We start from the raw sequence: 22,244 nt of genomic DNA on the forward strand, positions 1-22,244 counted from the left end.
GGCAACCTCCACTCTGTTGTTATGTACTTGGTAATTATATCACTGCTTAAGTCCACCCACAAGTTACAAATTGAGAGTCTATGCTAGCATTCCTGTTCTTACCTTAAAGGCTTACTTGATATCAGCCATGTACATTAGGAGTTTTTAAAATAAAAAGATAAAAATGAGAAAGTATATTTGGAAATTATCAGAAGCATGAATTAAAAAAGCTGGACATGGTGGCTCTCATGTGTAATCCTAGCACTTGAGAGCCCGAGGCAGGGAGGATTGCCATGGGTTTGAGGTAAACCTAGGCTACTTAGTAAGTTCTAGACAAGCCTGGGCTACAGTATGGGATCCTGTCCCAAACAAAACAAAACAAAATAGCAACAAACAAAGCAAAGTAAAAATTTAAGTTAAGCAAAACCCATGGATCATTTTGCCAGATCACCATTTTTCCCCTAGGGAAACTTCCAATCACAGCATTGATTTAAGTAGAAATCCCCATCTTTCTTTCTGTTCTGATACCTTATCCAGCAGGAGAGACCATCCCATTTGATGGCACACAAACTCACTCTCCCAGACCCCCTGGGGATGTTAGTCCACAGGATTACCCCATTTCTGCTTGCTAGCATGGATAGAGGCTTTGACCTTGCTACTTTCGGGCTGGTTCTTCCTCTACTTATTTCTTAGCTGAGGACTGCCCTGGGCTGTCCCCTTCCTTTCTATCTATACTTACAAGGTTTAGTTGAGGCTGTCACTGAATTGGTCAGCATTGCTTCTTTCCAGAGAAAACCAACTGCAACCCAGGTAGCCAAATTCATAATTAATATATTCTTTTTACTCTAAGTATGATTACAAAATATAGTAATAAATAATATAAAAATATAATAATGTTAAAAAAGTTCACATTACCCATAATATTAACCTCATTCTTAGTTCTATGTGTAAAAAGAGCAGAAGGAAAACACATAAAGAATTACCCTAGATACAAAGGCATCATACTCCAAGGGTCCTATGGGGCAGTATCACAAGACCTGGAGAATCAAACCTGAGAATAATCTCATCCCAGATAACAAACTCCTCAAAACACCTCAAATTGTGGCAACTTTCTAAGACGATTTCTACTTTTCTTCCTCTCATCCATCACCAGCTTACCTAGGTTAACTCCCTAGTCAACACTAAGACGTTGGGAAGGCTCCTTTCTTGGTATCCGTCTCAATTGGCAGATAATATCACTGCTAAAGCTTACATCTAAGTCCTTCTTTGTAAGCCCAGGAGCTGTACAAAGCTCTAGGGGGAGTAGAGATTGGCTGTCTTGTCAATCTATTAGCAAGAAGCACCTGCTCTCTGTGTGAAGAGTGTTATTATAGTGAGCTTTGCTTCCTTTGGCTTCCCCGCGGTATTAACTCCCTGAAAGTAAAGACCTAGACATGAAAGCAGGCTGCTTGTAGAATGGAAAGCATCGAGGGCCCTTTCTTGACCCTCCTCAACAAGTTGTCTACCCCTGCCCTCACTGCCCCACTCCCACCAAAGAAAACAAAATGTAACTAGCTGTGATTCTTTCAAGATGTAGGTGCCTACTACTGTGGATACTCTGGTTATTTGCAGAACTTGGCAGACATAGTTGTCATTGTTCAAATACTTTCTCACTTTAGACCACCCTGGGCTAAAAACAAATTAATGAGTAACTGAATGCCCCCTTTTGAGGGGGATGGAGAAGAGAACACATGCATAATGAAAATTACTGGACAGAGCATTTGGACCACATTTTTTAAATTTATTTTAGTTAAAGGCTTTGGCAAATAAAAATAATTTAGATCCCAATAGTACTAAATGATAGTCATGATATTTAAAACTTGCATGTTGTTTTATAATTTTATAAATCTGTTCTATCCACCATTCATGTGCTTCAACATCCAGTGGGCTGGGCAGGCATTTTATCAACACTTTCAGAGTTGCAGATACTGAAGCTTAGGGGAGCTCAGGGATCTAAAAGTTACAACATTGCAAAGAGGCAGAGACAGAACTGGGATCTAGTTTCCTTGACTTTGTGGACTCCATGATTTTTTTTTTTAATATCTCAAGTTACAGTGCTCTACATAGTGAGAACATCCCAGTTGCTCATTAGACAGGATCCACTTCCTAGTAGATAGACTAGGTCCTTCTGCATTGAAGCTACGTATTCAAGGAACTGATATCCTAATAAATGTTTGGAAAGAGTCAGTACAAGATCTTGCCTGAGAGTTCCAAACATGGATTACTTAGCGAGAAGCAACCTACAACATAAGTGTCAAAAAGTACAGAGGAAGTAAAACTAGGTTGCTCAAACTGCAGAATCCATTTTGGGAAACTGTCACAGTTTTGACTGTATTTGTTGCCAACTGGTCAGTAGAGATAGATATATTACTGCTTCTGATGTATTTCAAGCTCTACATTGGATTCGACATGTCTCCCATTAAAACAACCCAGGATGTTCATTCCTCCATAAGCTGCTCTCTATCTGAAGATGTCACCTGGGATAAAAGGCCTATCATAAAGTTCCTCCGCTGGTTTTATCCCTTTCACTAGACCAACCCATCAATGAATTTCTTAATACACAGTGCTTACCAGCTCACATTTATTAGGATTTGACTTGACAGTTTAGAAGAATACACCATTGAAATATCCATCCCCTTTGTTATACCACAAGCTTGCTGGGAGGCTTGTACTTGATCATTTCAAAAATGTGGGGGAAAAGAGGTCAATTGTGGTGGCACATGCATATAACCTACTATAATCTACTTAGGAAGCAGATACAGAAAAAAAACATCAGCAATTCAAGGTGATTCTGGGCTACATAGTGTGTTGGGATACCAACCTGAGGTACGTGATACCCTATTCCAAGAAAAAAAAAACAGAAATAAAAAATAAAAGTACATGGTTTAAAATAGTTCTTAATCAGTATTTATTTGAAGTTGTTATTTTACCTGTCAAGTATAAACTAACTGAAGAGAAGGAAGATCTGATACAGAACTATTGGATCTGTGGTTGAGAAATCCTATAACCACTTCCACAAGACTGCTAGGAGGAGATGAGTGAACAGGAAAAGTCCAGTGCCTACCCCCCCCCCCCAGAGAAGAATGGTAAAAGGGACCTGGCACTGGCTAAGGTTTCGTCTTCAGACTTTTCTAGTTAATGAGCAAAGGACAGGTTTTCATTTGCAGTCCCCACACGCATGTCTGAGGGACTGAAAGTATCTTCAGAGCAAGCATTTTTAGAAGAGATATTTGTGGACACAAAATACTCCATTGGTTTTAATGCTGGTTTAGGCTTTGGACTCAAGTTGACTAGGAAGAGGTCAGGATATATAGCTGCAGGCTAGCTACTTGTTTTAAAAGCCCTGTCATGTGTTTTGAATAAACCAAAAAGGACAGGTCTTTATTTTGAGAAAAGATCTCATGTGGCCCAGGCTGGTCTCAAACTCCCTATGTAGCCATATATTAGAAGATAACCTTGAATTTCTGATCCTGTCTCCATCTCCCAAGTGATAGGATGCCATGCATTTATCACAACAGTGGTTTTTTGTTTGTTTTTGTTTTTGTTTTTGTTTTTTGAGACAGGGTTTCTCTGTGTTGTTTTGGTGCCTGTCCTGGATCTCGCTCTGTAGACCAGGCTGGCCTCGAACTCACAGAGATCCGCCTGGTTCTGCCTCCCGAGTGCTGGGATTAAAGGCGTGCACCGCCACCACCGCCCAGCGACAGTGAGTTTCTAAGATAGTGCTAGTTTACATCTATAGGCTCCTTGAGAGCCTATCAGCATCATCAGAAACAAGAGAATACCGCCCTTCATAGCAGGCATCTGGTTTTGAGTGTTGGGGTACTGGGGACTGAGCTCTATGCTTTACATGGATCTTTTGTTTTAAATGTCCACAATTCTCTAAAAGAAGAAAGAGTGTTGCTCCCATTCTTCACACGTGGAAAAAGGAGGTGATGAAGTACATGACTGCTGTGATGTGAATACTCATGTGCCCTCCAAAATTCACTTGGAAACTTAATTCCCAGCATAACACTACTGTGGTGGAGACAGTGGGGTGTTAGGGGGTGATAAGGAAGTGTGAGATTAGTCCCTTACAAAAGGACTAGAGAGTACCAGACGTGCTCACTTTTGTCCTTCCATCTCCTCTGCCAGGTGAGGAAACAGCATTTGCATCTTCTACCATCTGAGAGTACAACAAGGACTTTGACAGATTCCAGATGCTGCTGCTTTGATGTTGGACTTCCTAACTGCCAGAACTGTGAGAAATTAATTGCTTGTTCTTTATAAATAACCCAGTCTAAAGTATTTGTTAATAGCAGCACAAGTGGACTAAGACACTCATGATGAGGAAAATGCATTACTCTTGGTAAGCCATGGTATAACAGCCATCTTACCAAAGTATTAAAGTCAACAACTAGAAAGGAATAGAAACCCTGAAGAATTCTATTTTCAACCTAGAAATCAGAATTGCGGTTCACTGGGCTTGGTGGTACATGTCTATAATCCCAGTTGAGACAGGAGGATATGGGGTAGTTCAAGGCCACCCTGGGCTATACTGTAAAACTTTGTCTCAAAACATCCAAAAACCAAACAAGCGCTCAAAACATCAATAACAAGCCCATTCCTGAACAAAACAAAATCTACACAACACAAGCAAAGGAAAAAGATGGAAGAAAAGAAGGAGGGGATGGAAGCAGGACCATTAAAAAGAGAAGCACCTGGCAGATTTAGGACGAGTTTTAAAAGTGACTATACCCCAGAAAGCATGGACACATATAAAATCTTCTTGGTAATACCCTGCTGTACAAGTGTGCTGAGGGCTAGGTGCAGCAGTGCTTTGTAAGAAGGCTGAGTGGAAAAGTCAGAGTGGTTAGAATAGGGCAAATCAGGTCCATTCTAAGTGGAAGCATGTCTCAGAAGAGAACAGAGAACCTGCAAGGTTAGGTGGAAATGCATAAAAAGGTATCCCCCAAAGACTCTTTTAAATGTTTTGCCAGGAACCACAGCCAAAGAACTGAGCACACAGGCTGTTGGCAGTAGACAAGTCTGTAAGAGTTGTCTAGGCATTGTCTTTATGTTACAGATGGAGAAATTGACTCCTAAATAGTGGAAGGGACTTTGATTAGGACACAAGAGAGTTAGAAACAAAGCCCAAGAATAGAACCTGGTAGACTACATTACACACGGTGTATCAAAAGAAGGGAAGAAGTGAGCCAGGAAAGACAGCCAATAGCATCGCTCACTGGTTATGATGTAAAAGGTCTGTTCAGGGACAAAAGAAAGATACAAGAGAATTGAACAGACTCTAAGCCATGCTCTTTATTCCCAAGTTGTCTTCTGGGGGAGGCAATTTGCAGTTCTAAATGAAATGGTAAATGCACATCATGTTCCAAGTCAAGTTGACTAAATAAATGGATGATGATGAATCACCAGGACCACATGGCATCTACCCAGATTTTGGATGAAATTATATAACAGCTAACCAATGTGTATAGCCTGTCGTTCCAAATAGCTATTGTGCCATGAGTGTGACAGATTGGCAATGAGTTTCTTCTCTCCAAGAAGCTTTTTAAAGGAGACTCAATGAACCACAGGCTGGTAGAATCACTGATCATGGTAGGCACATGTAATACTTCAGAGGCAAGGCATAATTTCCCCTGTAAATTAAATGAACTGCTTTCTGCATAGTGTTTTACACTTTACAAAGCCCCTAAGGCTAATCATGCCTAACAAACTGACTAGAATTCTTTGAAAGGGAAACCAAGGGTGCAATAGAAGTACATTTTGACAAAGCCTTTGACAAGGACCCATGCCAAACACTGCTTACAAAAGTTAGGTCACCTTGGAACTATAGAAGTTAAAAAAATGGATAGGGACAAGTCTTAACAGGCAGGAAATCAAGAGTTGGAATAAGCAGAGAGACTTTTCTGGAGAAGTATAAATGGTGTTATGTCCTGAGGGCCAGTGTTGGGATGAGAACATTTTGGTGAATCATCTAGGCAACCTTTATAATTCAGATGGCTACAAAAGTTGCCATATATAGGTTGGGGGCATCCCTAACCAAAAATGCTTAGGACCAAAGTGCTTCAGGGTTTGAAGTTTTTCCGATTATAGGATATTTGTGTGGTCTTTACTGGTTGAACATCTCTTATCTAAATATCTGACACTGTTTGAGCACTGTGTTGGCACTCAAAGGGTTTGAATTTCATGGTATTTTGGATTTTAGGATCGTAGACAAAGCATGTTCAATCTGTAGAATCTGACTTTCATATTTTCATGGCTACATTGAGGAGCAAATAAAACATTTGTGTAGACTTGTTCAAGAGTAGCCTCTGAAACCAGACTGCCTGGGTCTCAGTCCTAATTCTGCCCCATGGAACTAGGAATTGCTCTAGAGTAGGTCTTGAAAGTACTGGCAGAACTTACTTCAATAATTCAGAGAATTCTTTTTTAAAAGCATAACCATTGGTTGTAAAAGATTTCAGGAGGGAAACAAAAATTATGGAGCACATAGTATATGCTAGTACATGCCAAATATGGTGGTAAATGCTTTGTCATAGAGTATGCCTTGAAAGCATTAGCAGAACTTATTGCAATAATTCAGAGACTTCCTTTTTTTTTATATATAAAATAACCATTGGTTTTAAAAGATTTGAGGAGGGAAACTAACAACCATGTAGCACCTAGTATATGCTAGTACATGCCAAATATGGTGGTATATGCTTTGTGAACCTTTCCCTTGACATATTCCTGCAATAGACCCACGAAGTTAGGTTATGATCCCCATTTGATGAAGAGTTGGAGAATTAGAAAGGAGGTAATAAAACTTGAGTAAATTTGTTTTAAGTCATACTAATATGTAGGAAGAAGAAGCCAAATATATGCTTGCTCTGTACCAAAACTGACTTTCTTAACCCTGAATCCTATGTGAAATGTATTGTGAGGGACAAGTATGATTTAAGAATGAAGAAAAGAGGCTTATCTTTCTAGACATAAACATGGACAATGGTCTAAAGATGGAAACCAGTAGAGCTATGGGAGAAACAGGAAATGAAGCATCTTAGAGACCTTGGACAACAGAGTTTCAGGTAGAAGCAATGCACGGAGGAGGAAAGACATGGTAGTAAAAGTCCGTCTCTCCCGTTTAGAGGCATTCCTTCTCTGAGCCCAGCTTTATTAGGAAAAACTTGATAATAGAAGAATACCTGTTGATATGAAAGGACTCAGAAACTCTGAGGCACACCAAATGTTTTTGCATTTCCCCATTGTCTCCAGCATCCCTGGTATTGCCTTTTCTACTGCTGTTGTTTTTACATAGCTGTACAGTGATGCCCTGTAGCCTATCTATATCAGACTGCTGGGAGAAAAGAAAATGACAGACATGCCATTTGAAGACAGAAAAGTCAACATATAACTCTGCCTTTAAAGTTATTCCATTGTTGATCTACTTCCTTGTTTGTGACGTTGGGGATTAAATCTAGTACCTCATACATGAGATACAAGTGCTCTACCCAACTACAGCCCCAGGCCTCACTGTAGGTTTGCACAAGACTCCCAAGGTAGAATTTCTTTATATAACCAAGAAGAACCAAGGACAACTCCAATGGGAAAACAGAGCCAATGGCTCAGCTCAATTTACTTTTCGACAATGAAAACAGGAGGACACCTTTCTGATCTACCCAGGGCCAGAGATGGGAAGCAACAACCACCTGAGAGCTTCACTCTTTGAGAGCAGCATTTTTCCTAAGAGTTTGTAGCACTGTGTGCTGCAGGAATCTTAGTGGAGGTCTAGAAAGCAATTGATTTTTGAATTCTGGGAGCATCACCATTTTCAGCCAGTTACCTGCAAGGAAGCGGAGTTGATTCTTCACTTTCATCATCCCGTCGCCAGAGCTTCCAATGCACTCATCTTCATCATCACCGCAGTCTCCACTTTCAAGTCCTTCCTCATCCAGGGTTTTATCCAGAACTTTACCCTTGGGCACAGACATGGTTCTCAGGAGCTGAAAGAAAAATAACAGGACTATAGAAGCTCTCCTTATTTTTTTTTCTTATAGGTTTAGAAGAATGTGTTACTAATAAGAGGTATTACAAAGTACACAGCTTTTAACAACTGTTTTCAACTGGGCATAGTAGCATACACTACTAGTTCCAGCTAAGAGGGAGGTTGAAGCCGGAAAATTGCCTGAGTCCAGTGTTCAACACTAGTTTGTGTAACATAGCAAGCCTGCATTTAAAAAAATCACTTTTCAAATTTAACTATGTGTAAATTGCTTATACATTCTAGAGCTTCATACAGCTTATAGACAATTCCACAGCATTTGACATGATTCTCCACCCTTCTACTCCACTTAAACCACATTGAAGCCAGAGGATACGTTGTATTTTACATTTCTATAATATTGTATCTAAGTTTCTGAGAGTCTCTATGGTAGGAGAATACATATAGAGAACTTAAGACTTGACAGATGAAGCACATGTTATCGTCTAAGAGGACACCAAGATTAGAAAAAAAAATTCCTACAAAAGTGTCCTAGAATAGCATTTACTTCCATTATATGAAAACAATAACTGTTCCTAATGGAGTGAAGACAGGATGGTCTCGTAAGTGAATAGCACTCAATTTTAATGATTACTTACAATTGTCACTTCCCATATTTTGATCAGTGGAAAAGACAAAACAAAGCTTATGAACAGTTCTCTCCTGCAGCTTCAGTGAGATGCTTTCAAATCAGTTTGCTTTATCATAGCTAATATGCTTAGCAAGAGACACATGTTGGTTTTGATGACTGGTGCAGAGTTTTTAGGCATGTAGCCTAGGTTTATGGGACTCCTAGCATTCCAAAGTCTCTCCACTGACAGACCCTCTCAGTCCCACTCTGTGTTTTTCAATGAGAGTTGGTGGTGGTTGATCTTGATTGTCAACCTGACAAGATTTGGAATGAGCATGGAGGAAAGCCTCTGGGCATGCCTGTGAAGGATTTTCTAGATTAGGTTACCAGAGATGAGAAGATCCACCTTAACTGTGGATACTACCATGCCATAGTTGGAGTCCCAGACTGTATGAAAAGGAGAGAGCAAGCTGAGAACTTCCATTGTACTTCAGGACTGTGGACACTGTGTGAGCAGCTGCCCCATGCTCTTGACAACTCTTAGTCTTCTCTTGAAAGCTAGAATCTTATCATTAGCAACAAATAGCAATTTTCCTCATGTTGACAGCCTTTCTTTGTTCCTTTTCAAGACAATAATGTGTAAATATTGAGTTCTTAAAATGTATATTGACGTATAGTTGAGGCATATATATGTTGTGTATTTCCTACTTCATAACCCAAAACATTAAGAAATTCAAAACACAAATGATGAAAAGGGACTAAGTTTGGTTCACAACACAAATAATCACACAAGAATCTTTCCTTGAGCTATATATTGATATATAGTTGAGGCATAAATACGTTGTGTACTTCTCACTTCATAGCCCAAAAATTAAGAAATTTTACTTAAGAGTTGAGGCTTAATAAAATCAGTAATTTTCGCAGCTTTAGCAACAGTATTCTTAGGTGACTGCCACTTACTTTCCTGCAAACATATGCAGTGACAATTATGATGACTACTATTGCATTGTAGTATCACTGCCTTGATTTATATAGTGGTGCTAACATTTGCCCTAGTCAGAGATTTGGCAAATACCAACACAGTAAAAACAACAAATAAATTTTTAGTATTGTGAAAGTAGTTTCGATCTTGTGGCTCTCTGGAGTTCATGGACTTCCAGAGTCCATAAACCATTCTTTGAGAACTGTGAGTCCATGCTATAATAAATATCACTATAGTTAAACTAAAACCTCCAATCCATCCTTAAAACCATATTCCTTTGGGAAAATTGCTTTTGACATAAGCATTTCATGTTAATTTCCAAGAATGCATCCTTTGTGTATAGAATGGACTGCTTGAATTAGAATTTTTTACATGACGAGATTTTGTGGTTAGGTATACATTAGTAAACTTGCTGTTTTTCAAGCACATCTCACATTTGAGCTTTTTTATTAATACCTTCAGTAAACATTAACTGAGAACATACTATGAGCTGTTGCTCATTTCTGTCTATTGAAAGGTTTCCAGATTTTCAAGCCAAGTTCAAGTGCCATGTCCTTTATAGAGTCTTCTTGGCAGATGATCATTACAATTCTCTCCCTCCATCTCCCACGAGTGTTTCTTTTATCTCTACCCCCTAAATGGCACTTTCTATATGTGATCTGTTATTACTTATGTGTATTTATGATTTCCCCCCACTACTAGCCTGTAAGCTGCTAGGGATTTCATCTTATGTGTTTTTGAACCCCATAGCATTTAACCAAGTATCTGGTATATAATAGACACTCAATAAATATGCTATTGAATTGAAGCAAAATGAAGTGACATGGTAGATCTTTAAAGTTACTTCCATAACTGGATAGAAAAGGAAAAAAAAACCCTCAAAACCAGGATTAATTGTAGAAGAACTTAGAAATGGACATCAAAACCCCCCTTTATTTTATTACATATATGCATGTGCATATGTGTGTCATGTGCATGCTTGGTGCCTGAAGAGGCCAGTAGATGGTTTCTGATACCCTAGAATTGGAGTTACGGTGGTTATAAGCCATTTTGTGCACACTGAGAACTGAATCTGTATCCTCTGGAAGAGTAGCCCAGCTGAAACCCTTTTGGATGACCCTGGCTAAGACCAGTAGCATATTTGAGAGGCTATTTTCTAACCCTTTGTACAATGTCCCCAATATTGTTGGGGATCTCTGTTTAAATAAGGTGAAATTAAAAAAAAAAAGGCTTTAAAATTTTGCCAAGGAGGATACTACTTCGGGTGTTCAGTTAAGTTAATTTTGGAGACAACTCCAACATGGAAGGGAGATTATGACATATTTTCTAATGATTTCACACAGATAGCTGCTGAAGAGTCTAGCCCTCACAAAGTAACAAAACAAATTCAAACCAAGAAAACTATTGTTGATACAAAATTCTTAAACAAGAGATGGAAGAAGAGTGTCGGAAGAAGGACAATGGGCCTGAGGACAATTGCCAATAAATGACTATGGATTTAGCTCAGAAATCCAATCAGCTAATTCCTTTTCACAATACTGACCTTTTTGTTCTCCTGCTATTTACAATGTCTTTCAGACTTAACATTCACTTTATAAAAAGATCGGGAGAGACCAGTGCATAAGCACAGGTAACACAAAGGGCTTAGTATTGTTGATGAACTGTTTGTCATTTGCAAAGGACAGTATCCTGTCAGCTTTTGAAAATAAGCCCTTGGCTCAACAGTGATTAGCAATGTCAAATATTATTAAAATACAAATCTGACTGTTGCATCCACTGTCAACACAGCCAGGCTCTAAATGTGAAGCATCTGCCACACATTGCTTCACATATAGCAAAATGAACAAGGCAATTTACAACCCAGCATTTTCTCTAGCTGCTACCCTCTGTTATAGTTGGCTAAGAATAATAAGTATATATTTATGCATTGTTTTTAAGATAAAGTTTTGCTATGTATCCCAGGTTTGGCCTCAAACTTTGGATTCTCTTATCTTAATTTTCAGAGTGCTGAGACAGTAAGCATATGCCACCATATCTAGGTCTTGATTTTATTTTAGAATCTATTTTTTAAACATGTAAGTATCATGTAATGGTTTTCGTCTCTTTTTTTCTTTGTGTTCTAAGGCAGAATCTTACTACACAGTCCAGGTTGGCCTTGATCTCATAATCTTCTTGCTTCAGTCTTGCAAGTGTTGGGACTACTGCCATTTTTCACACTACTGGCAGAGTTTGAGTCGGAAATGTGCCACACATGCTCATCTAGTAAAAATTTAACTCCCAAGAGATGGCCTTATTGGGAGGGGATAGAACCTTAAGGAAGTGAGTGGGGCCTAATTAAAAGAGTTAGGTCACTGGGCTTGTGCCTTTGAAGAGGATATGGGGTTCTTAGCTTGTCCATAACATCCTTCCTGGCTTCCAAGAAGCAGGTGAGGCAGTTCCTCTATAATGTACTCACTGCCATTGTGTTCTGCTTCTCCACAGACCCAAAAGCAATAGAGCCAATAGACCATGGACTGGAACCTGTGAAACCATGAGTGAAAAGAAACCCTTCATCCTTAAGTTGATTATCTCGGGTATTTTTGTCATAGTAACAGAAAGCTGATGAATACAACATATGTATGGAAAAGTAAAGGGAAAGAGAAACAAGGGGGAAAGCTCTTTGTGTGTAAAACTCTAATATATAATGTTCGTGGGTTTTTTAAAAAAGGTTTTAGATTGATGACTTTTATATAGTAAATCTTGAATTTTCTAATCGCACATACTTGGGTTGTAATCCTGGTTTTTCTAGTAATTAAAATTTTATTTTCAGACAAGCTGCCTAATATTCCTGAAACAAAATGTGAGAAGTAATGTTTGCCTCACAGAAGTTTTATAATAAATAAATGAAATAACTATAGCATTTTAACTATGGTAAAACATCTACCAATTAAGGAATTTATCAAAATTTCCTTAACCATTTTCTCAGCACTGACTGTTTGCATTATGGCTACTTCTGATTTTTCAACAAAGTCGTTCTCATCAGGTTGCTTCAAAAGTTGGAACATTTCTCTAGCAGGATTACTAGGTTAAAGAGTGTGTACACAGAGCCCTTCAACACCATGGCCGTGAGTGTCCAATTTCTATAAAAGTTATCAATTTCTATAAAAGATGCTAGCTGGAAGTGAAGTTCACTGGGCTGGGGATGGAGCTCAGTGGTAAGCGTGCATGCTTGGCAGATCTGATGTCCTGAGTTGGATTCCTAACATCTCAAAGAGAAACAGACAAATCAGGACAAAACCAAAACACCATAACCAAAAGTAACACCAGGCTCATTATCTCCCAAGTTCTGATCCCAGTGGAATGTACACATCTGCCAGACTCTTAATGTGGGTACAGCATAGAAAAGAGATTCTTGCTGTTTGTTGAGATGAAGTTTTATTTATGTTCCCAGGCTGCTCTAATACTTAGGGTTCAAAGATATTCTCCTGTCTCAGCTTCCTAAGTAACTGGGATTCCAGGTTTATGTCACGCTTTAAGAAAGGTTTCTGCACTGCTACTCTGCTTCGTAGAGACTCTCTGGAACTGGCTTTGAACATAAATTGTGTTAGCGTGATGGTACATGATTATGTATGTTGGAATCTTTGTTATTACTCTTCAAATCAATTTATGAAAAGAGGAAAACACAATGGCATTTTTCTTTTCCCTGAGGTACGGCCATCATGACCTTTCGCCCTCATAGTTAATAAAAACCCCCTTCTAAGGAGAGTGAAAACCCTCGTCTACAAAGGTGATTGACTTCATTTTATTATGAAGGGAAACACTGAAAAGTTAGCCTAGACACAGGTACTGAGGCTTATGCAATAGAGGGAAACAAAACCCTGACATAATTACCTAAGAAAATTAGAAATGCGGTGTAGGAGAGAATAGGCTTTCTAGAACATAACAATCTCACAGTCTTATATACATAACCAAGCTCACAAAAGGGCACTGCATCATGGGACAACCGAACGTGGTCAATGTTCTTTTCATGCTTGGTTGACAAGAGAACAAAGATCAGAATAATATACTTCTTGTTCTTATTGGGATCAAATATGCTGAAATGAGACCCATGGGAGCAACAAGTCTTCATCTGTCTATATGGTACAGACAATGTGCCTCTTGTTACTGTCCTTATTGTCAGGGCAAGGGTCTTATCAGCCTCACACTGTGCTGGGACTGAGCACATGTTCTCTCACATGGTCTTTGAATGCTGTGTGACGGGGAAGACTGCCCTTCCCATTTTCTGCATCAAGGGAACACTCTGAACCTCAGATAGTAGACTAAGTCACTGGATAGTTGATAAGGATCTTAGTAAAAAAACAATCCTTAAGTCCTCAAATCCAGACCTCTTCAAGAAAAATACTATTACGTAAAGACATGTATAACTTAGACTTTCAGTTTCCCTTTGTCAACTCGATTGCCTTAATTTCAGGTAACTTCCTATCCTATGGCATTTTTTCAGAGGCTATATGTTAACTATAACTTGATGGGAAAGACTTTTACTATTGGGTGGGAAAATGAAGAAAAGGCAATAAAATCATGTATGATGGTGCACGCCTTTAATTCCAGCAACTTAGGGCAGAGGTAGTCAGATCTCTATGAGTTCAAGGCTTGCCTGGTCTACATAGGAAGTTCCAGGGTACCCAAAGCTTCACAGTGAGACCTTTGCTTCAAAAACAAAAGAACAAAAAAGAAGGGGCAATTAGGTTGTATTCTTAACGACACTAGAGGCTTCAGCTTGCTTTCCATCCACTGTGTCTTAAATAACCTAGCGGTCCCATCATGAATGGGTTTGTTTTGAAAAGCTTTGGATAGCTTTTGGACAGCTGGATGGAATGAAAAATGCCATTCCTGCTGCTGCACAGCTAAGAGTTTTCTTGATTTGAAGCTTTTTAGCATTCACAAAATAATAAAGGATAAGTAACAAAATAGATACATAGTTTGGGGATTTAGCTGCTGTCTCTTTGAGTTACTCACAGTCCCTCTTCTAGGCATTTTTTATTGTGGGGAATCCAGGTTACATTTTAAAGCTATAAAGCTGGGCTTTCAAAACTGATTTGGAACTGTTTGGGTGCTTCGCTTTATACAACCTGCAAGGAATGTTTTGGGGGTCTGGCTTTCCATGTCCACAGTAATGTAAACACATGCTTTACTGTTTGTATTTGAGTAACATAAGCTAATGGGAAACAAATGTGGTGACTCCAATGAATCTTGGACTTTTTGGAATGCCAGTATGATTTACACATTGTGCACATCCACAAGGCCTAGCATGTGACCCCTGCTTTGCATGCACACTTTCTTTGAACAAATGCTCCAAACCACAGCCACAAGTAATTGGAAACAATTGCAATTCCACACTTTTGAGCTGAAGCCAGAACCCCAAATGCACAAGGTTAGAATTAATGGTTAGAATATATATGTGTGTGTGTGTGTGTGTGTGTGTGTGTGTGTGTGTGTGTGTGTGTGTATATACTTCCCACACTGAGAAGGCCATGCCACATAGCCGTTAAGAGTGCAAGCTTTGGAATACAACCAGCATGGATTTAAATCTCTACCCAGCCAATTTACTAGCTGTGAAACTCTAGAGAAGTCACTTAGCCTCACCGAGCTTTCTTCCCTGTAAAATGGGGCCCAATTGATTCTTCAATAAATAAAAAAATATCAGTATTTACATTTTAGAGTTCTGTGGATGCTTCTTCTCACGGAATTTTTTTTACAATTTGTTTTTCTATGTCCATTCATCCATTCAATGAACATTTATTGAATATTACCTTACTTCGTGACAAATGCCATGCTAGACACAGGTAATCGACAGACTATCAAGGCAGACTGTATTACTTCTTTAATTTATCAGAGATACAACAGGAAAATGTATAATTACAAACACATATATCATGCCTAGTAAATTTCCTGGCAAGGTATTAAGTTTTCTGACATCTGTACACTGCGGTTCAGGATGACAACGCTCTCAAGGAAGAAGAAAGTGAGGAGGGACAGCAGGCCCCACCACACCAGCAGATGTAAAAGGGCTTGTTGGATATGCCTTGTAAAGTAATGCCACATGAAGTGTTGTGGCCACACACCAAGGTACCAGAAAATCTTCTGGGTGGGATCTTTCCAAGTATGAGGAAACCCATCTGAATGTTCCCAGTAAGATAAGACAGGCCTGTGAACCAAGGAAGCACTCAAGGATGTTTAGAAAAGGGAGTAGCAGTGCGACTGCTGGGAGACGTGCTTCCACAGGGGCTCCTGGCTGAACGCTGCCGCATCCACCTCTCGGCCTTTGCACCTACTCTCTCCGCCCGCCACTCCGGGCTTCCGTGAGTCTCACTTTATCTTGGTAAGGAAACACTGAAATGTATGAGGATAAGTCTCTCCACTGAACAAATGTCTGCATTCTAAGACAAACTGGGATGTGACAAAAGCACCGTGGATGGAATTCATGGAATTCAAACCATTTGAGATGATGGTTCTCTATAGTTTTAGGAAGCAATTTACTACCTCTAGAATTTTTCCAATAATGGCCAATAATACAAGTTGAGTCTGCCTTAACTGAAATGTTTGGAACCAGGGGCTTTAGAATATTTCTAAATACACAAGGAGGTATGTTAGGGATACGACCCAAGTCTAAATACAAAATCCATTTATATGCAATAGTTACCTTATGCACACTGCCCAAATGGAGTTTTCACCACTTCCATGCACGAAACAAAGTATCATGCTGTAGAGTTTTGTACTTATGCTGTCATGTTGGGATTCAAAATGGTTTTGGGTTTTGGAGCATTTCAAGTTTCAAAAGACCAGATCAAGGGTGTTCAGTTGCTATCTTAGAACCGTACAGCCTTTTAGTCTTTTTTAGAGAGGAAGCATACCACAGGGGCTAAAGGCTTATACTCTGGAGTCAGAAAACTTGCCTTGAAATCTGGACACTATCACCCACCACCCCTAGTACTGTAAACAAATTATTTAACGTCTTTAAGCCTTATGTTTCTTGTCTATGAGACAGACACGGTAATACCTCCACTTGTCTTTCACACTGTGTAACTGTGGGGATTGAATAAAGCCCTAAGCTTAGTGTGTGGCACATAGATCACACAATAAATCTATTACTGTTACATATTAAAAACTACATATTTAAAACGCACAGAATCAATTCTGAGAATTTTAGGTACAGGTTGCTATTCAGGTAGAGCTAATTATGGGGATCATGACTCTCTTCATGTTAATTATTTTGTTATTGCTACTAGCATTATTTTAATAATTAAAACCACTTTCTTATCTGTCTTCTCAGTTGATCCTCTCCAGAATCCTATGAGGCAACAGCAGAGACATCATTAGCTTTGTTTTACAAAAGTAGTAAGCTGGACTAGGGAGAGAAATTAGGCAACATGTGTTTTTAGCCTAAATGCCTGTAAAAAGGCTGGACATGGTGGCACATACCCAGAATCCCAGTAATCAGGAGACTGAATCAGAAGAATGACAAGTTTGAGGCCAGGCTGGTATACATAGTGAGATTCTGTCTCTGAAAACAAAATAAAAACTTTATGAAGGGATATCTACAGTAAGGTTTAGCTAGGGTTTGGAATAGTGCTGAAAAAGAGGGACTTTACATTCCAGCACTGATTTGGGACAGGCACAGGATCTGGACGATAATGGAAAGGAAAGGATGAACTAATGGGCTCCCAAAATAACTGTATGCAGTGAATTTTATGTATTCCAGCCGCTATCTCTTCTACCGCTATTGCCCTGGTATATTAATAGCTCATTCTCACCGAGGAGCCTTGGATGGAGAGGCCAGACAGCTAGGCCAGATACATACATAGGCTGAGTGACTGAGGGCCTGCCACCATTCACTTTATTGAGTTATCCTCTGAGGCAGATACCATATTTCTCTCCAGATGCTGGATCCTCTCCCTCTGACAAAGTGAGGTAAAGTCGAAGAGGAGGGGAGACAATTGATATTCTTAAGTGAATGAGCCAAATAGCCCAAAAGGATATAATAGTTACCTTAAGACCTAAATGGCTTAATGAGGCTCCCATAGCCAACTAGTGAGCTTTTCCCAATCCATAGCCAAATACTTTCTTTGTTAGGTCAGTCTGCCAGTATGTTAATTATGGGCTCTGTGACTCCCTCCTCAAGGGTCTCCAGCTTTACTTGAGTAAGCCTCTGCTTTAGGAACCAAAAGCCCCACAGACTTGCAGTTATAAGAAAACTTGCACCAAGACGCTTATCACAGTTAGGCTGACTGGCTAGGTTTAGCAGCAAAATGCAAGCCTAGGAAGGTAATGGAAAGGCAGGCCAGCAAGTCCAGCTTTGCTTTGGAGGCCTTTGACCCTGAGCATCCCCTTTACTGAAGATTACAGGCATGCTTGTCCCTGTATCAGTTTGAAACCACCGTGAAAAGCTATAAGGATGAAATATCACTTTATTTTTGTGGAAGGAAAACCTGCTTCAAAGGCATCTTTGAAACGCCATGCCACTGCTTGCTTTCCAGAGGAATCACCTCAGTGAGATGAGTATCACTGACAGAAGGCAAAGGGTCCCATGGTGAGAGTGTACCGAGATATTCTGTATTTCCTTGGGGAGCTGAGGTTACACTAGCATGATCTGAACATTTACTACTGTCTGAGTGCATAAATGTGATCCATTCCAAATAGACATCTTGTGGTTATACTTTTGGGAAATGAGAACTCTTGCCTCTAAAAATAGCTTCTATGCATGAACCATGTCATCAGGCATTGGGCTTGAAGAGTCAACCTCAACGGCTGAGGGGATGAAGCTTCACTATTCTTCCTGAAGGCCTCTGGCCACTGACAGTTTCCCCACCAAAGACCCTTCCTTCCTTGCAAGACCAAATCTAGAATCAGGCTTTACAGATAGTTTTATTTTCCAGTAAAAACTAGTTTTTCTCCTTGGCATACCATCTGAAAAATAGAAATTTTACAATATTTCCAATAATTAAGGTAGCACTGTAGTATTCTGAAGGAAAATAAATGGCACAAGGCATCTGGTACAAGTAAATGAGCCGGGACCTGATGGGAAACCATACAGAGTTTTCAGTTTCCCTGGAGGTCAGAGAATTTCAGACATTTCTCTTTCTAACTTTGAGGCTATGGAATCCAGAGGGGAAGTGGGCTGTCACAGGAAGTGGGGAACAGGAGCAGAGTCATTACAATATTCACATCTCATCATACATTTTTAAAGGCTAAAAGAGGAGAAACCAAAGAGTAGTGCTCATACGTCTTTCACGCTTCCTTAAGTAAAAGCTAACTTAAGAGACACTTGAATAATCATTTTAAATAGAAAAAAAGTGCTTTGTCTGGTAAATGCAGCAATAAAGATACTGAATTCGCCACCACGGTTCCATAGACTGTGATCACAGAAAGACACTTAAGCACTGGACTCCTCAGTGTACCACTGGCAAGCTTAGCTGTGTACGGCATCTAGCAATGATTGACTACTGCCTTCTGGTGTAGTTTTTCTTCTGTACCTTAACTGATTTGAATGGCAAGGTCAACCAGTGGATGAAGGAATGTGAAATGGAACTTCTGGTATTTTCCAATAGAGAAGGAATTTGAACTCTGCATTTGGTGACTACTTAGGACAACCCTCCCCCCTTTTTTTCAGAGTTAGAGGTCGAATTTAGAGTCCTATGCATGTACTCCACCACTGAGCTGTACCACCAGTCCTTGCTTATAAAAGTACATTGTAAGCAAAACACTTCAAATAAAGCCCACCCAATAAGATATTGAATGTATTCATTGGCTTGCTGGAATCCCTTACTGAACAGTCTTTTAATAAAGTCTAGTCACTTTGCATCTATTATTTATTGACATTGGCAGTCATTGTCACTCTACTAAATTCCATATATACTTACAAAGGATTTTAAAGCAGTAATACTTTCTGCTTGGTTGATTGTAAGCCTATGAAATATTTTTGACTTAACATTTGCACAAACTAACTTTTACAAAAATATGCTATTTAGCACTTGCCTAAACCAACCTTCACATTCACCTTTGAGTCCCTAAGCTAAAAACTGGTTCATTTGGAGGATGTTGGCCTTGGGGTTAATTTTGCTCCTCTAAAGTATCTGGGTCTCTTTTATCATTTCTTCTTATTCTTTCATTCTAAACCACATCTACCATTTCTCCTACTGGCTGTGCCTAGGAGTCCATTCCTGAGATAGGCCTCTTGGTTTTCCTAAGAAGCTTATTAGAATTTAACCACAAGGTCTGGGAAAAGCATTATGTAGCCAAGGCCAGCCAATATATCCTCAGTGTTGGGGAGAGCTAGATCTTATGCTATTTGGCTATGTGTATGATAGTGGAGATGAGGGTAAATTCTTTGTTCCATTGGCTCTCTAGTGAATATGGCATGTACATTTTGCTTGTTTCTGAGACTTAAGTAATTGGCTGGCTATCTTAGCTGGGCTCTTTCCCCACCCCTCAAAATGATTTGGTGATGATGATGGTGGTGATAGAATGGCAGGAATAAGCGAATGTAAGTGTGGGAGAGAAAAAGGAAAACTCATAATGAATTACAGCCAACACACATCAATAGCTCCACCTTTCTTTGTTTCTCTTCACTGAGCTCAACATGGAGGAATGTGTTGACCAGTTCTGACATGGGTTTCTCCACCATACTCTGAGGTTCCTGGCAGCTATACTCAATTAACGTCTCTCCTTTCCCTCTCCTATAACATTTAACCTTATAATGGGTAGCATTCACACATTCCAAGCATTGTGTTCATTTAACGATTCTGGATACTGTGATAATTTTGATCTTTGAAGACATAAATTGAGTGCCCTAGCTAGATGCGACAGGAAAGGAGGTGGGTAAAAAACAGAAACCTTACCTCTCAGAGGATGATATTCAGTGTGGACAAAAAGGATTTCTTAGCTGTTTTGAACACACAGAAGTACTCAGTATTATATTCAGTACCTTACTAAGGGAATAAACAAGGAGCACTGACTTAGAAAGGATTTGAGTGATTACATAGTCCAAGTCCAATGCCCTGATTTTACAGATGAGGACAGCAAGTCCATACAGGCAACAGATAGAGCGTCTTCCAACCACACAACCAGATTTTTAGACTTAGATTCTGAGGGATGCTAGATGTCTGCCTAATCCTTGGAGATTGCACAGGAGATTCAGTTCAGGTTGGCGAAAAAGAGGCAAAGGGACTTGAGAGCTACAAAATGAGCTTCAATCTGCTTGCTAAGAGGGAAAAGAAGTTCTCCTTCCATTAAAAAACATATGGTTCCCAAGAAGGTTCTGCCTAGTATGTGTGGAAATGTAGTGGACTAAAACTAGCTAAAAAAATTCTTGTTGTGAATATAACCACTGAGTTCAAATTAGAAAGAGATCTGGGAGCTGAAGAAGGGAAATCAAGTGTGTATATGACCATATTTGATTATACACAGGTATAAAAGTCTCAAGAATAAAGACAAATCAATATAAAAATGAAATTCTTTTGTGTGTGTGCGCCTTTTCAAAAACACAACACATGCCAGTCTGGTCTACAGAGTGTATTCCAGGACTGTTAGGGCTGTTACACAGAGAAACCCTGTCTTGAAAAACCAAAACCAAACTAACAAAACAAAATAATAATTAAAAAAAACCCACAACACACAGTGTACTAAGAGGACTTGCGATTTTCATATATGAGTCATTAACTCCTATAACCTTCCAAAGTCTTCATATTTATCCATTCTTGATGAGCTGTCTAAACCAATCTGCCAACATATCTAGCCATTTCCTTTCCCCCTCCTATTCATCACTTCAAACACTTTAGCAAGTCTTAATCATAACGAATCCTTGCATGTGAATTTAACTGAACACAATTATATTTTGTTTCCTACTTTCCTTACTTTATTTAAGGACTATTCTAACATTTCAGATGGCTGCTATTTAGCATTTTTGTTTCTGAAAAGAGGCAGGAACATAGACAGTGCAACCAATGGCAAAACTGTCCATAGTGACTCCACGAGTTCAAACTACATTCTGACATCATCATCTGAAACAACAGTACAGAGACCTTATCCCACAAGCATACTCCCCATAACACCAGGGAGAGAATGGCCAGAAATTCATAAACAGAAATATTCATGCCTATACAGATAGCTTGATTAGTGGAAAGAAAGTACTAAATGCTGTAACAAGTAATGCCAACCCTGGAGGGCCACAAGGGTTTAGAGAAGGCAAATGTCACTAACGAAGTCCTTCATCATCCTAAACCATGTCCCTGCTTCCCCCTACCCCAGCTTGACATCGATTTCTTTTTCCTAGGCATTCAAGCCAGGAGTCAAATCTCGTTTTCATTAGTTCAACTGGGAAAACAGTTCCTTCACTTTAAGCATTTAGGCATTAGCACCTTTATATGGGTCAAACCTGTGTATTTAGAAACACTACCATACTTTTGGAGAGCCGCACCTAAACACTGTATGGTTCTGTGAATTTCCCTTCTGAACTCTATGGAAAAGAGTTATACATGTCCCTTATTCCTCATGTCCCTGCTTTACTACACCCCTGTAATTCACAGCACATTTGTACTACTTTGGTTAGCTGACTGGGAAATAATAAGGAAACAATGCTTACAACTGGACATGGTTAGTCTTCTCTCTAGAGGACCCAG

At 39.5% G+C, this 22,244-nt stretch overlaps 1 protein-coding gene across 1 annotated transcript in view; it reads right to left on the reverse strand.

Annotated features, from left to right (window-relative positions):
- Positions 1 to 22,244, reverse strand: part of Gpc3 (glypican 3) — a 339,189-nt gene that overhangs the window by 36,702 nt on the left and 280,243 nt on the right. The window contains exon 7 of the mRNA XM_059250245.1: positions 7,841 to 8,000. Within this exon, the coding sequence (XP_059106228.1) occupies positions 7,841 to 8,000 (160 nt within the window). The remainder of the gene's footprint in view (positions 1 to 7,840; positions 8,001 to 22,244) is intronic.

The sequence above is a fragment of the Peromyscus eremicus genome, chromosome X, assembly GCF_949786415.1.
Source record: "Peromyscus eremicus chromosome X, PerEre_H2_v1, whole genome shotgun sequence".
In the NCBI taxonomy this organism is placed as follows: Eukaryota; Metazoa; Chordata; class Mammalia; order Rodentia; family Cricetidae; genus Peromyscus; species Peromyscus eremicus.